The sequence below is a fragment of the Galeopterus variegatus genome, unplaced genomic scaffold, assembly GCF_000696425.1.
Source record: "Galeopterus variegatus unplaced genomic scaffold, G_variegatus-3.0.2 Scaffold2373, whole genome shotgun sequence".
Lineage (NCBI taxonomy): Eukaryota > Metazoa > Chordata > Mammalia > Dermoptera > Cynocephalidae > Galeopterus > Galeopterus variegatus.
The window spans coordinates 126,957-141,584 of NW_007728484.1; the positions used below are offsets into that span (position 1 = coordinate 126,957).

At 37.3% G+C, this 14,628-nt stretch overlaps 1 protein-coding gene across 1 annotated transcript in view; it reads right to left on the reverse strand.

Annotated features, from left to right (window-relative positions):
• The window catches only part of LOC103597636 (small subunit processome component 20 homolog), a 94,753-nt gene that overhangs the window by 6,876 nt on the left and 73,249 nt on the right, over nucleotides 1–14,628 (reverse strand). Inside the window, 14 exon segments of the mRNA XM_008581502.1 lie at nucleotides 430–617; nucleotides 1,782–1,914; nucleotides 2,385–2,516; nucleotides 3,376–3,558; nucleotides 3,692–3,761; nucleotides 4,197–4,276; nucleotides 5,807–5,917; nucleotides 6,355–6,486; nucleotides 6,719–6,889; nucleotides 8,106–8,222; nucleotides 9,151–9,292; nucleotides 9,927–10,093; nucleotides 11,819–11,986; nucleotides 12,865–12,963. Of these exon segments, the coding sequence (XP_008579724.1) occupies nucleotides 430–617; nucleotides 1,782–1,914; nucleotides 2,385–2,516; nucleotides 3,376–3,558; nucleotides 3,692–3,761; nucleotides 4,197–4,276; nucleotides 5,807–5,917; nucleotides 6,355–6,486; nucleotides 6,719–6,889; nucleotides 8,106–8,222; nucleotides 9,151–9,292; nucleotides 9,927–10,093; nucleotides 11,819–11,986; nucleotides 12,865–12,963 (1,893 nt within the window).

The window sequence follows — 14,628 nt, forward strand, 5'->3', positions numbered from 1 at the left end:
GATCCGAACCCTCGGCGGGAGCGCCGCCGCACTCTACTGAGTGCGCCACCGGGCCGGCCCCCTACCAAAAATCTTCATGAACATGATCTCATTTAGTGATCAACCAGGTTATGAAGGAGGCAGGAGAGACAGTATTAATCTTATTTTCTAGTGCTGATAAAGAACTTAAATATATAATGAAAGATGAACATACTAATCAAGCAAATCAAAAGTCTAACTAGACTGATTGTCTAAAAATTACCTCTAGAAAACCTTGGCCTTGAGGGTGACCCCTCTCCAGTTCCTAACATGCCTATTGATTCCATGTGCAACAAGTTGTCAGTCGAAAGAGTTCCTCTTTAATCCCAAGGCACAGCCCCAAGATAGTTCCATGAACCAGAATAAACATCTCACATAGGTCACAAGGGAAGGGAAAGGTTTTAGAGATACCTTTTGGTCAAGGTCACTTGTCAGGAACTTGACTGCTACAGGTTCTGAGAGTTTCTTTTTAGTCTTTTTGGAGTTCCATTTTTGAATCAGCTCCTCTGGCTGGCAAGAGGCAAAAAGCAATCCAAAAATCTGGGCTGCTGTAAGCCACACCCAGTTGTGTGGATGTCTCAGGTGAGACTGCACATGACCTAAGGGAACCAAAATACATTCTTAGACGTCTCACAGCTTTCCAGATTCTCTGGTGGTAAATATGGCTAATTTAGACATTTATTGAGTATCTATTATGTGCATGGAATGAGGAACCAAAGATGAACAAAATAGTCCCTGCATCCTAGAAGCTCACAAGGAGCTAGGGAGAGAGTGAGGTGGAAAGACAATGGAAACCACTAGAAAACCAACTCTTAGCTTGGTAAATGACACTAAAGAGGTACAAGTAAGCCTAAAAGCAGGCCAGTTCCATATGATCTAGTTTCAGATTCAAAGGAGACAAGGTGGCATTAACCTTTACATTTTCTAAAGTGTAATGTAAATATGTATATAGATATAAGAATTCTGGTTCTTAAACCAGGTGGGTACTTTAAGCATCAATCCAATGTCTATTATCCACTGACTAATCAGAATTGAGTATGTTAAATTAAAAATTCTGGGGTCTTATTTTCCATTTAGAGAGTGATATATAATAATGTAAACGTCCCACAGAAATTAAATGGTTTAGTAAATTATGGCATTTTTACATGATAGACTACTACATAGCTATTTAAAAGGTTTTCTACTAAGTGTGTTACAGTATGGTAATATGCTTACTTGGGTGTAAACAGATAAACAGGATATAAAAGTTTATATGGAACTAAGCAACCTCTAAAAAACCTATGCTATTTAACAAAAAGAAAGACTGGATGAAAAGACAGACCATACGTCAAAACATCATGTTGTTCACTGTAAATATATACAATTTTTATTTGTCAATTACACCTTAATAAAGCTGGGCGGGGAGGATATAAATGAATGGATGGATGAATGAATAAATAGGAAAAAAATATATATACTAAATTATCATCAAGTAGGATTTTGGAAATTTTTTTCCCTTTTACTCCCCTATAATTAATATTCTTTGTTTGGTAAATAAATAAAATATTATTTATCAAAGTCATAAATATATTTATTTTTTTCAGAGAGAAACATTTTTACTATAATCAATCTGATAAGTCTTAAAATTTTCTTCTCATGGGCTTTTTTCCTGACATTATATATTTTCTGAAGTGTTCATATTCTAATTTCCCATATCTACTTTCAGTAATTCTATCACAACTAATGTGCTTGTTTTTAGATTTAAGTAAAAAGGAAATACTTACTCCAGATTTTACTCAAAGTTTCAGAGGGCTTGGTAAACTGAATAATATTACATTCCTTGATGAGTTTACTTATCAGTGTGAGAAAAGTAAACAGAAGGCGATCTGCAGCTTTTTCTTCAGTCTCTTCCATGATCTAAAAACAGGATGGATGTAAACCAATTAAGACAATAATTTGAAAGTATCTGATGTACATTTTTACTCCAAAATGTACATCTACACCATGATTTTTCAACTTTAGCACTACTGATATTTTGGGCCAGATCATCCTTTGCTGTTTGGGGGCTGCCATGTGCACTATAGGATGTTTAGCATCATCCCTGGCTTCTACGCACTATATGCCAATAGCACCCTCCACCCTCCAGTTGGGACAACCAAAATGTCCCCTGGGGAGCAAAATTGCCCCAGTGGAGAATCTTTGATCTTCATATACTACGGAAGACAATTTAGCCCTCATTTTTAAAAGAAGTTTCAACTGCATTGAATTCTTCCTCTTATTAATAAAAAACATTTTTGAACACAAATAATATTTAATCTATTAGCTATATCACCTCAAATAAAACTATAAAAGTTAGCAAAAGTTTTACTCCCTAGCAAACTACTTACATCCTTAAAGTTTTCAGGATCAATTTCTTTTTCAATAACAGGAAGAACAGTTCCAAGTCTTCTCTCAAAATCAACTCTTTCACTTTCCACAAACAAGCCACAGACCAGGGCAGCGAGTTGCCTATTTAAGCTCTATCAAAAATAAACCACCACAAGACAACATCAACACAACTTGGGAGGCCATTTTCAAAACTGTGCAGTGAAGGTGGGCATTATTTTGTCCTCAACATTCAGAGACAATAAAAAACATTTCTGATGCCAGAAATCAGTAAAATATGGAGATTCAATGGTCAACATAAAAAATGTGGAGAAATCTAAAAAAGTTTAAGATTTTTTAAAAGTGGCATTTATTGTTATCCACTGAGTACTTTAATAAATACATTTTTTTCCCCATTTTAAACTAAAAAAAAAAAAAAAAAGGAATGAAAAAGAAGTCTCAATCCCACTCCCCAATTATGTGGCTATGCAACAATTTAGTCATTAAGATAGGACATATGTTGTTTATATTCCACAAAGATGGGCCACTGATGATTGTGGCACAGTCACCAAGTGGATAGAGTAACAAAAATTACATTCCAGAAATTGAATAAGCAAAATTGGACACAAAGGTATTCATCAACAGGGGCTGATTAAGTAAATTAGGATACAGTCTCGCAGCAGAGTACTTCACTAACATTAATAATGTAGTAGAAATACAGGTTATTTTATGTTACTTTCTATATTATACTTTCTGAAACTTTAAGAATATATTATTTGCATAATTAGATATAAATAAAGTTATTTGGGAAAAACGAATTCAACAGTGTATAATATGTATTCTTTTTTTTTTGGCAGCTGGCTAGTAAGGGGATCTGAACCCTTGACCTTGGTGTTTTACCAACATCGAGCTCTAACCAACTGAGCTAACCAAATAGCCCTCTGTATTCTTATTTAATGTACAAACACCAAAAGCTAAGACTTGTCATGAATTGTGACTAAAAGCAACACTAACCTTTTTTGCTCCAAACCAGGTGGTAACCATGTCAAACAGCCAATCTTTTTTCTCAAGATTGATTTTACTAAGTAAGGATTTGATTGTCATGGATGCCATCTTTTTGCACTTGGCAGAGTCATCATTCACCATCATGAGACAAAGAGGAATAAAGAACATTCCGCAGTTCTCATGGAGCAGTCCCTGAATGAAACAAGGCATTTATAAGTACACATAGAATGGAATTCCTACAGATGCTCTAATAAGGGAGGACCGAGGGCTTTCAGGGCTCATGGGGAAATGCAGCTGAAGAGTCTGTCTGTGTGTTTCACAGTACCTGAGGGAATGTGTCAAAGAGATAGGCGATCATTTCCAAGGTGGACTCTCTCCCGGTCTCGTGTTCATAACTAGGGCAAGAACATTTAGGTGGACTTGTTAGTATCTTCTAAATTTACTAAAAATTATTTTAAAAATTTAAAATACTATATCAAAGTATCAGTCTATTTCCTAAAACGGAAAACTCTCAATCTCCCCAATTTTAATGCTGGTATATATCCATCAAGCTACTGCACAGTTTTAAATATAATTTTGTTAGACTTTCAACATGCCTTAATTGAATTCTAATGAAAATCAATTGTCAGACTAGATTGAAAAGCAATTCAAGGAACTGCCATATGAAACCAAGCACAATGCTTGATAATCAAGTGAACGAGTCATATAATAGCACCCTCAGAGAACATGCCATTATGTATATATAGACTTTGTCCATTTCAAGACAGCCGCTGTATTAAAGGAAAAGAAACTACCCTTCTGCCCCTATATAGTTAATGGCTTGAGCTTACTTCAGTTGAGCAAGTATGAATTCCAAGTTTGGTCTCAACTTGTCACCCAGGGGATAGTCAAGAATATATTTCAGAAAAACCTAGGAACAAAAGTTACACAGTTGATTATTATGATCCTGTCTCTCTAGGATTCCTCTTTCCTAAGATGCTTTCTGGGACACACTGGTAGGTTATAAAACCCTTTCAGAATGGTAATCAATCTGGCTTTCTAATCGACTCTGGTAAGTCTGCCTGCTAAGTCAACAGTAACTGTGCCCTTCCTTTCTCCACTTCACTTATCCAGGTCTTGCCCTGCATGCCTGACTGAGGCAAGTCCTGGCCCACTACTGGCATGTTTGTTTAAGGCTCCAAATCTAAGCTGGCATGCTGTAAGCTGAGCTCCCTTTGATAAGTGGTGTGGTGTGGTAGACTGAATATGAACTATGGTTCAGCCCAGTATCTTCCCCTTGAATAAGAATAACAATATGGTAATAATAATGATAATAATAACTAATGCATTTACTAAGTAAATACCTTCTATGTGCCAAGCACTGTGTTAAGTGTTCACGGTTAATTCTCACCACTCCTTTAGGAAGTAGGTGATATTATCCTATTTTATAGTTGAAGAGAATGAAGCTTGCACAAAGTAAAGTGCTCATGTAACAATGCCAGAATTCTGTGCTTAGTCTGTATCTGAAGGCTGTGCTTTCAAAACCAATATAGTATTCAGCCTCCTTCCTTAATAAACTATGAGAACTAAGGTACATCATTAAACTCTCCAAGGCCTGCTTTTTCCCTAGCTGTAAAATGATTATACATACTTTGGGGGTTCAGTGTTGACATATGTTGATCAAATCAATATTACTACTATGTATATTGTTACAAATTGTACTTATTCTTTATGCCCCCTGTCCAATCTCTCCCTATCCCCTTCTCCCTCCCCCCTCCCACCACTGATGGGATGGGATGCTCTTTCTCTTTCTCTGAAAGAGCAATGGTTACTCTGTTGATCTGTTACCAAGATGATCTGTGCAATGCTGAAAGGTATGTTCAGGTCTCCCAATACTATCATAGAGCATATGCTTCTTCTGTCACTCTGGAATGGGCTTTGTGGAGAGAGACATCCTATTCTTTTCTTTGGTCTCTACTGTTGACTCTCCTTGTGTCAATACACTCCAGTGGCTGGTGGACCATCTGCATGGTGGTTGTGACATCTAGCCACTTTCGTGGCAGCTGTGGTTACTGTGGTGGCTGTGGTGAGCTACCCACATGGAGGTGATCAAAACCCTAAATCTTTTAACAAGACCAGAAGGCCCTGCCTGACTCACCTGCATTTAGCTCCTCAAACAAGCTAAGCTTTTCCCCAACTTGGGCTTCCCGTCCTCAGCACGTGCTGCCCCTTCACCTGGAAGTCTAAGCCTTATTCTTCCTTCACATTTTGGCTTACCTGTCAATCCTCAGGAAAGCTTTCTCTGACTTCCTGCACAAAGGGCCCAAGTCGCAGAACAAAGCAACAATATGACACAAAGCAGTGTTGAGAATTCAGCCAATGTTAACATCTCTCTATCTAAAAGCCAAACAGATGAGGCAGGGCCTAACCCTTGCTATAGGAAGAAGCTCTCTCTACAAACCTGTCTGCATTGGACTCTGGCAGGTTCGCTTTGTGCAGAAATTGCCAACTTGGATACTTTCCTCATGACATCATCAATTTCTGGGACCAACAACTTTCTTGATAAAATAGCCTAAAATACAAAAGGATAAGACATACTCATTTCATGTGTTTTTTTGCAGATAGACATAAGTAGCCTTGATGTTAAAGCAGTTGCAGGCAGTATGTTCAAAAGAAAAAGAACATATACTTCCAAATGGTTAAAACGGTGAATTTTTTGTTATACACATTTTTCCACAGTAAGATAAAAAAACAATGTTCAGTATAATAAATAAAAGTAGAGTGCCTGTATTGACACAGGATTTCCTGGAAGTGTTAATACAGAGCTCACATTCAAACATTTTCTTAAGTAGATATGTCAGTTTATAACTGATCCACCAAAATCATAATAATCTTTAGGAATTAATTTCTGAAGTCTTCAGCTAGTCAAAACACTATGCTCCACATCATTCTAAATATATGACAGGAGGCTCATAAACCGTTAAAGCCAACATTCTGGCGACACCATACCTTCAGAAGACCAAATGCAGTGGCTTGTCTTGTAGTATCATAAATGTCCTCTTCAGCATATGCCAGGAGAACTTGAAGCTGTTTTTCAGTTATCTGGTAAGACTTGACTTTCTTTACAAGTATGGTCACACACTGCAAGTTATAATTGTCAAGTTAATAGCCAGTACATTCCACAGATCAGGATCCACTGAAATGATAAGGACTCTATATAACATCAAAGGTTGCACAGGATACCAACCCTCTAGCCTTAGCAAATTATTCTGGAAAAAAATTTTGACCAAGACCACAAAGGGCAATGGAGAAAACTAGCTTTGATGTTAATCCTGGTCCTGGCTTTTTCTAAGTGCAAGTGAAGACACCTCACCTTGAAGCAATTGACTGCCAGGTGGAAGTTCTGGCCCCTGGCAGCCCCAAGTTTGGCATAGTCTTTCAGCAAAAGAAAAAGGTGTTTCGTCAGCTGTTCCGCTTTTGTTTCTATGGAAGGCAGAGGGAATCTTAAGACCCAGATCAGGCATTGTAAAGAACCTGTGATAACCTGAAAAAAACAAAAAACAATCAACTTATGAAATGACCAAATCCAACATTCCAGCATCTGAGGCTCTGTAGGCTCTGTAAGTGATTGAGTTGAATAAATAAGATGCTGTGCCCAGCCCACTCTGGAAGAACTGTGCCCAAAGTATGAAGAAATTTCCTATTCCCTGTTGTAGAAGAAATTATAGCTTATTCAGATCACAAAGAAATAAGAAAAGGTGCCCACTTACCACATTCTTAACCTATATGGGTAAATGATTAAATGTGTTGGCCAGTTTTAGGAATTTAAAAAAAAATACATTTTAAGTGACTTTTCTATCTTCTAGAATGGTACTTCAATGTAATCCATTCTTAATGAGCTTATATTATGCATACAAGGCACTCTACTGGGTATTATAAATACAAAGATAAAAAGGATGCCATCTCTACATTTAGGAAGCAGATAGCTGGCTCAAATTAAGCATGAGAACAAGTAACTATTACGAAATACAGTTAAGTGCTATGCACAGGATATTGAAAAAGTATGCTGGGACCAAGCGATTACACAGATAATCCCTAGACATCTGAGAGGTAATCTTAGATCTTAGCGATCACATGATGAGCTAGTTCAGCTCTATCTAATAGAACCCGACTGCCCTGGCTGTGTGATGTCCTCATTGGGCTGGTTAGAGGAAGACATAGAAGAAAGAGCTTGGGAATCGGAAAGACCAGAGCTTACATCCCAGCTCTGCAAATGATTACCTGTTTGACTCTAGGGATGCTACTAACCTCTCAGCACCTTTATCTGTACAGCAGGTGATAGGAGGAAGTGAGAGATGTGGAAGTTTTGGCATCTGAGAGACCTAGGTTCATTATCTTAGATTTGTGATGAGGGCCTAGTCCTAGTTTTCTCATTCATAAAATAGAAACATCACGGAAATATACCTCGGGGGTTGTTGTGAAGATTATAGATAACGTGTTTAGGATTCACAGCACGGGTAGCAGCACAGGGAGCAGTAGTGACGATGATAGTGATGATGATGATTCTGGCAGGGGGACAGTACCCTCATGAGGTTGTTGTGAGGATCAAATGAAATAATTAGTACATCCAGACAAGAAGGGCTTTTAAAACTAAGGCCTAAACCATAGAATCATGAAATAGGGAAGCAATTTAATGCAGAGAATAATGGTGGTTCATGAGGTCATAATCTGTTTAACACAGATTGTGAACTGAGACTCACCTTCACATCCACGGAACCCAGGCAGTCTATGAGGAGAGACACAAAAGGGTCCAACATTTCTAGGACATGTTCACTTGAAGACTTGATCTTGGAAGTCTTCAGACTTAGATGAAGCAGCTAAAAGATTTAAAAAAGATATTTCACAGTGGTTTCCTGTAAGACCAGATGAGTTAGGTAAATGTGAAACAATTTTAAGACACAAACGAGGAATGTTAAGATGCTTCCATCTGAAATGACAATAATTTTTAAGAAATCTGCCTGGGAGAGTCTCGGTAAGTCAAGGAGGTGAAAGCTCACTGTACCGCTGAGATGCCAAGTCCATTTACCAAATGGTTACCCAGAGCCTACTGATTCCAGGCACTGGCTTGGGACACAGGACACAGCAACGACCAAGATGAGCATGGTCCCTGTCCTGATGAATCTTAGCCAGGAAGACAGACTCTAAGGAAATAAAGTGTAAATGCATGGTGCTTTGAGAGTTCTCCAGGGATCTGGGCAGAGGGAAGAGAGGGTGGTGAGGTTCAGGGGCAGGAAGAATGTGTTCTTTATTCATTTATTTTTTTAAAAAATTTTTGGTAGCTGGCCGGTATGGAGATCCGTACTGACCTAACTGGCCAGTCTGCTTTATAGAACTGAAGGGAAGCCAGTGTGGCTGGAATGTGTGCTGCAGTACAATATGAGGCTAGGACCTTGTAGCCCAAACGGAGGACTGGACTCTCTCCTACGAAAAAAGGGAGATTTATGGTTTTAAAAGCGACCATCTTTTTAAAAAATTCAAAGTAGTTTAGAGGTGCTCATGGGCAAAGCAACAGTGAAGCACCAATAAATATTAGGTCAGAATCATTAATCCTGGGAAAGCTGTATCATCAAAGTAAGTATTGGATGAGAAATAGGAAGTGTGCCAATGCATCTTTAAAAAAAAAATTCTGTAATTTTCTTATGGTAATGCATTTCTAGTGGAAATGAGCAGTACTGGACATTCAACAGAGGATTAAAAGGTACAGATTTCTTGAAAGCATCGTTTCATTTTATGGTTAATTCTTACCCGAAGCCCAGACTCAATAAATATGTGCATGTTGGTTTTCCTGCTGACAGCAGCTTTCTGTCCGCCTCGAACTGGAGTTGGGGGGAGTAGAAGGCAGCTCTGGGGTGGCAGACGCGGATCTGGCGCAGGGGCTGCTGGATTTCTGTCAATCACAATGGAATGAAAAGTAGGGCAAAGAATTCTGTCAGCTGCATTCCAACAAACTGAATCTAGCAGTAAATAATGTACTGTTTGCTCTGGCTTTTCCTCCTTGACCACAAGACACAGAAGAGATTATTAGGTTGTTGATCAAGGTTACTTGATAATCCCCAGAAACAGAGGTCAGATTGATAAACACACATTTAAATTAAGATGAACACCCAGGACACTCCCTTCATTTGATTTCTGAAAACAAATGCCAAGGAGTATCTTAGAATACAGAAGCAAATTCCAAAGGAAGCTTACTAATATATAAGACATTTAACAAATCTTTTAAGGTCTGAATCTCTGCTTAATTAGAACAAGAGGTATATATTTAAAATCTATCCTAACTTTGATTCAATAAATATTTAAAACAAAATGGTATCAGAAAAATGCCACAGTTACCCCATTCATAAGAAAAACAATCTCACGTTGAAATCTACCATACCATAAAGTAGTATCATCTAACAACTCAGATAGTTTTTTTTACTAAAGCAAATTATTAAATTAACCCTCTTAAGAGTAAGAACTGAATGTCTTGTCAGAAACAATCACTTAAAGAACAGTTTAGTTTAGTTTAGTTGTTTCAAACTTACTTTTCTTTCTCTGTTAAAAGGGGAAGATTTTCACTGACCAAACCATAACTGAGCAATAGAATGGATTCTGCTGTCATTTTCTGATTTACAATTAATCCTGCTATGATTCGGCGTAAAGTTTCATGAACTTTCCGGGCCAGTTTTAAACTCGTGGTATTTTGTAAGATCTAAAGGCAAACATACCCCATAAATATGTACGGTTATTATGTGTCAATTAAAAATAAAAAATAATTTTTAAAAAAAAGGCAAATATAAATATCTTGCAGAGATAACACAGAACTCCATTTTGACTTACTGTAATGGTAGTTTTATATGTTTGCTTTCTAATACATGCTTTTTGTTCTAATTTAAAAAAAAGGCAAATATAAATATCTTGCAGAGATAACACAGAACTCCAATTTGACTTACTGTAATGGTAGTTTTATATGTTTGCTTTCTAATACATGCTTTTTGTTCTAATTAAAATAATAAAATTTCAAACATAGATATAACATATAAAGTAAAAGTTACCCATAACCTCGACCCCAGAGAGAACCACTGTGAGCATTCTGTGCGCCTCTGTATTTCCTCCACTCCCTCCCTGCTCCCTGCTGGTAAGGCCTCAAGGCACACTGCTGGAGATATGATGTGAGACTTCTAAGAATTCAACTGTGTAAGTGCATCACAGGGGGTGATTTATAGGCAAGCACACACACACAGAATCAATAAAACGTATGGTCACTATTCATAGGAAACCAGGCGAATGAAGTGCTGCGATGGTCAAGCCTCAGGGTTTGATATTAGTTATTGGGCCAAATCAGAAGAACTTAATGGGAACCCAGGATCATCAACCTCAGCAAAATACTCAGCACTTCATAGTTTTATCTTGCATAAGATGCAGTATTAATAATTATTTTTAATAATTATATTAAAAAATATATTGACTTTATTTATAAAAACATTTTTATTAATAATATATTTATTTTTATTTATTTCAATATTATTTATAGGATAAATAATATATTTATTTTTAATAATATTATATTTAAATAATAATTGTTATTATTTTTATTACCTTGGAGGGACAATATAATACACATCAAAGATATATATGTTCTGTTGACTCTTTTTCACCCTCAAAACATATCTAACATTCTTAAATCATGCTCAAATGAAACTAAATGCATTCTAGGAACAATTATGGAGTTCACCTGGCACCAAAACATTTGGAACTACAGTAATTCACATCATTAGATAGTGATTTTTTGCTCTAGTTTTAGTACATAAAACTGTTATAAAATAACATTTATTGAATGTTCACCCTTGCACTAGGTACAGAAAAACAATAGGAATGTGGGTAAATTACAGTCCCTTTTCTCTAGAAAGCAGAATGAACAGTGGAAAGCATGTGAGCATTAGATCAGAAAGATCTGGAACTAAATTCTGACTTTCCTCCTTAACCATGCTCCTTTCTACCTCCCAAGCCTTAATTTTCTTATCTGTAAAATGGAAGTACCATCAACCTCATAGGGTGGTTGTGCAGATTAAAAGAGAACGTAGCAGTGCTTAGAACATAACAGATGTTCAATAAATACCAGTTGCCAATCTGGGAGTAGCAATCTGACTCTAAAGGCTATGTTCTTAGCTGCTGGCTTGATCCAGCTGTAAAATTCACCTGCACTCCAATTCTTGTTGCCTGTCCTTTCACCTCTCATGGTTTATACCAGGGACTTTGAATCTTGGATCAGAGTACCCAACTCAGGGCTGTCACTTAGTGGCCATATGGCATTGGTGCACATAGTACCAAAGGAAATCATGGGGCATCAAATACAGTATTATGGCTTGCCCTGCAAGGCTCCTTTCAGGAACTTATTGCAATGCTGGGATCTCCTGTATTGCATTCAAGTCCTTACCTCTTTTAACGGAAGGATAAGTTTTGTAACCTGATCTTTTCCTACAAACTTGCCCAGGATTTCATAAGAATCATAACTCTTGCTTCTTCGCGCCTCCATGACTTTGGAGAGAATCTGCTTTACTTCCTTCTCTTCAGCAACAGCACCAAACAGCTCATGGTTAAAAATCTTTGAAAGGAAAAGGACAAATGGCAATTATGTGCACTCAGCAAGATATGGTGACATAAGCAATCTTTGGAAAAAAGCACTGGTACATCCAAATCAAAGGAAAGCCAAGGTGGACTGGATTGCAATTAGATGGTGGGAATTTCTATTAGATTTCACTTGTTTTCAATACTGGTTAAGGACCAATTACTAAAACACAAATACATACAGAAACATCTGAAAGTTCATATTAATGGGAAACGAGAAAAATACTTCACTGATGTAGATATATAATTGTATAACTATACAAACAGGAACTTCTTTTTTAATATTACCAAAGAGCAGCTTAGTTTCCCTTCAAGACATTCTCATGATATTTGCAACTTATCAAAATTAACATAAATATTTAAATTGAGATTCAAAATGTTAGTGCCTACATTTTAAATAGATGAACAAAAGGTTATATGGCAGATTTATTCTTGTCCTAATCCTAGCCACCAAATTATTACATTATCCAATTTCAAAAGTTGACTGTTAATTTTCACTACTATAAAAAAACTCCGGCGAACATACCTTAATATGAATATAAACTGCAGACCATATCCCTGATTATTCCTTTAAAACAGATTCTTAGAAGTGGTTGAAACATTTTGCTCATTTCTAAAGGTCTTGATACACAATGCCAACTTTCTTTCCAGAAAGACTATAGCAATTTGTGATCTATTAGCAATGACAGAATACCCACCTCACTTGAGTCTTAGCTTTTTAAACCTCTGTTAACCTAAAAGATGACATAAGACATTATTTTCATTTGTATAGGCTACTATTTCTTATTTTGTGAAATGATTGGAGTCTTTTGCCTACTTTAAAAAAAAAGTGAGATTCCTTTCTATAAATCTTACCTCAATCATTATATCTAAACAAGAATCCAAATCCCCAACTTGGAGCTTGTTGGTGAGGCCTTGCAGCAACATGCAAACAGTGAAAGTTAACACATGGACCTAAAATATAGTAAGAATATGAGTCGTTAAGAATATCACACTGGAAAAATGTAAGATCTAAGAAGTACTGCAAAGAGAGCACTCAGTTTATACTTCTATTATTGCTGGGAGAAGCTTTGAGAAATGACATATACTTATATCACTATGCAAAATCCTTTAACTGAATGATCGTTTTGTACAAAAGATGTTCATATGCACATCACCATACTTAGGATCTATTTATTGTGACAAAACCAGGCCAGTGATTTATGAAGAAAGGCACAAGATTCCTGAACTTTCAAAACCAACCTGTGAATTAAGGAGCTTGTCAATGTTGAATGCAATCAAAGTTGATACATAAAGTGTTATGAAGGAAACACATTAAGTTTCTGCCCCAAAAGTAACCAAGCTAATGTTCAGAGAGCTTATTATGAGGTAGGCAGTATGTGAATATCTCACACACATGGGGGTACTTCAGAAAGTTTGAGGAAAACAGAATTAAAATATAATATGAATCTCTCCATGAACCTTTTGAAGTGCCCTCATATTAAGCCATTTATGCCTCATCCATCCTATCTATGGTGCAGGTGCTATGTTTCAGGGTTTTTCACGTGAGGAAGAGGAGGCACAGAGAGGTCAAGTAACTTGTCCAAGGTTACATGGGTAGGAAGTGGTGGAGTCAGGATTTGGAACCAGATGGGCTGGTACCAGTGCTCCAACTCTGCATCACTAAGCTATGCTGACTCTCAAGCTATTTGCATTCTTTATGTTGCTTCCAGTGCTGTAAAATTGTCAAGGTCAATATCAGAAAATGGTTACAGGCCAAGGAAACACACTTAGTTGCCAATGCGCAGATTGAATCTTAAAAGCTTAGTTTCTTACGTACCTACCTGTGATCTTTAAGTACTTTTACATATTTAAAATGTCTGCTGTGCACTTTATATAATTTTTAAAAGTTTTTTTGGGGGGGAGGGGATGAAGACTGACACTTGACGAACACAATTTTGGTAGTCTGTGATTAATACTAAAACCCAAATTAGTTGCTCTCTTAACCCCTATTTTAGTTATTTTAATAAATGATGGAATAGACTGGAAGAACAGGTTGTTAGAGAGACTAGGGCTACTCATTTAAATAAATAATATCTCAGGTGCTCCTTAAAAATGTGTGAATGAATCCTGAAGGACAGAGATGTATCATATTCACCCTTGTATGCCCTGTGCCCAGCACAGCACCTCACACAAAGCAGCCATGAAATAAATGCTAGTTGAAAGACCAGCATAAGAATAAATTGCTGTCAGTGGCTCTGGTTCCAGAAAAGATGGAGAAAACACATTCTATCTACACCGTCTCTCCACTGAATGCAGCTACAAGACCAGGACAGGATCCACGGAGCAGCTATTGGAGAAGAACACCAAAATCCAAGTACACCAAACTTGCAGTGAGTTTACCCCGTTTTCTGTCCAGTATCTCCCAGCCAACGTGGAAGTGGGCACAAGGATGTAGAGACAACTCTAGGAGAAGCCCCTATTCTGGCTTGAAGAGCAGGAGAGGGATCTCATAATGCTCCAAGAGTGAGGAAATCTACTGTGTTTTTTTATTTTTTCCTGTTTCATTTCTCCATTCTCCTGCACCCTAGCCCCACACAACGCTGTGGTGGTGATGGCAGTGGCCTGGAAATGGGGACT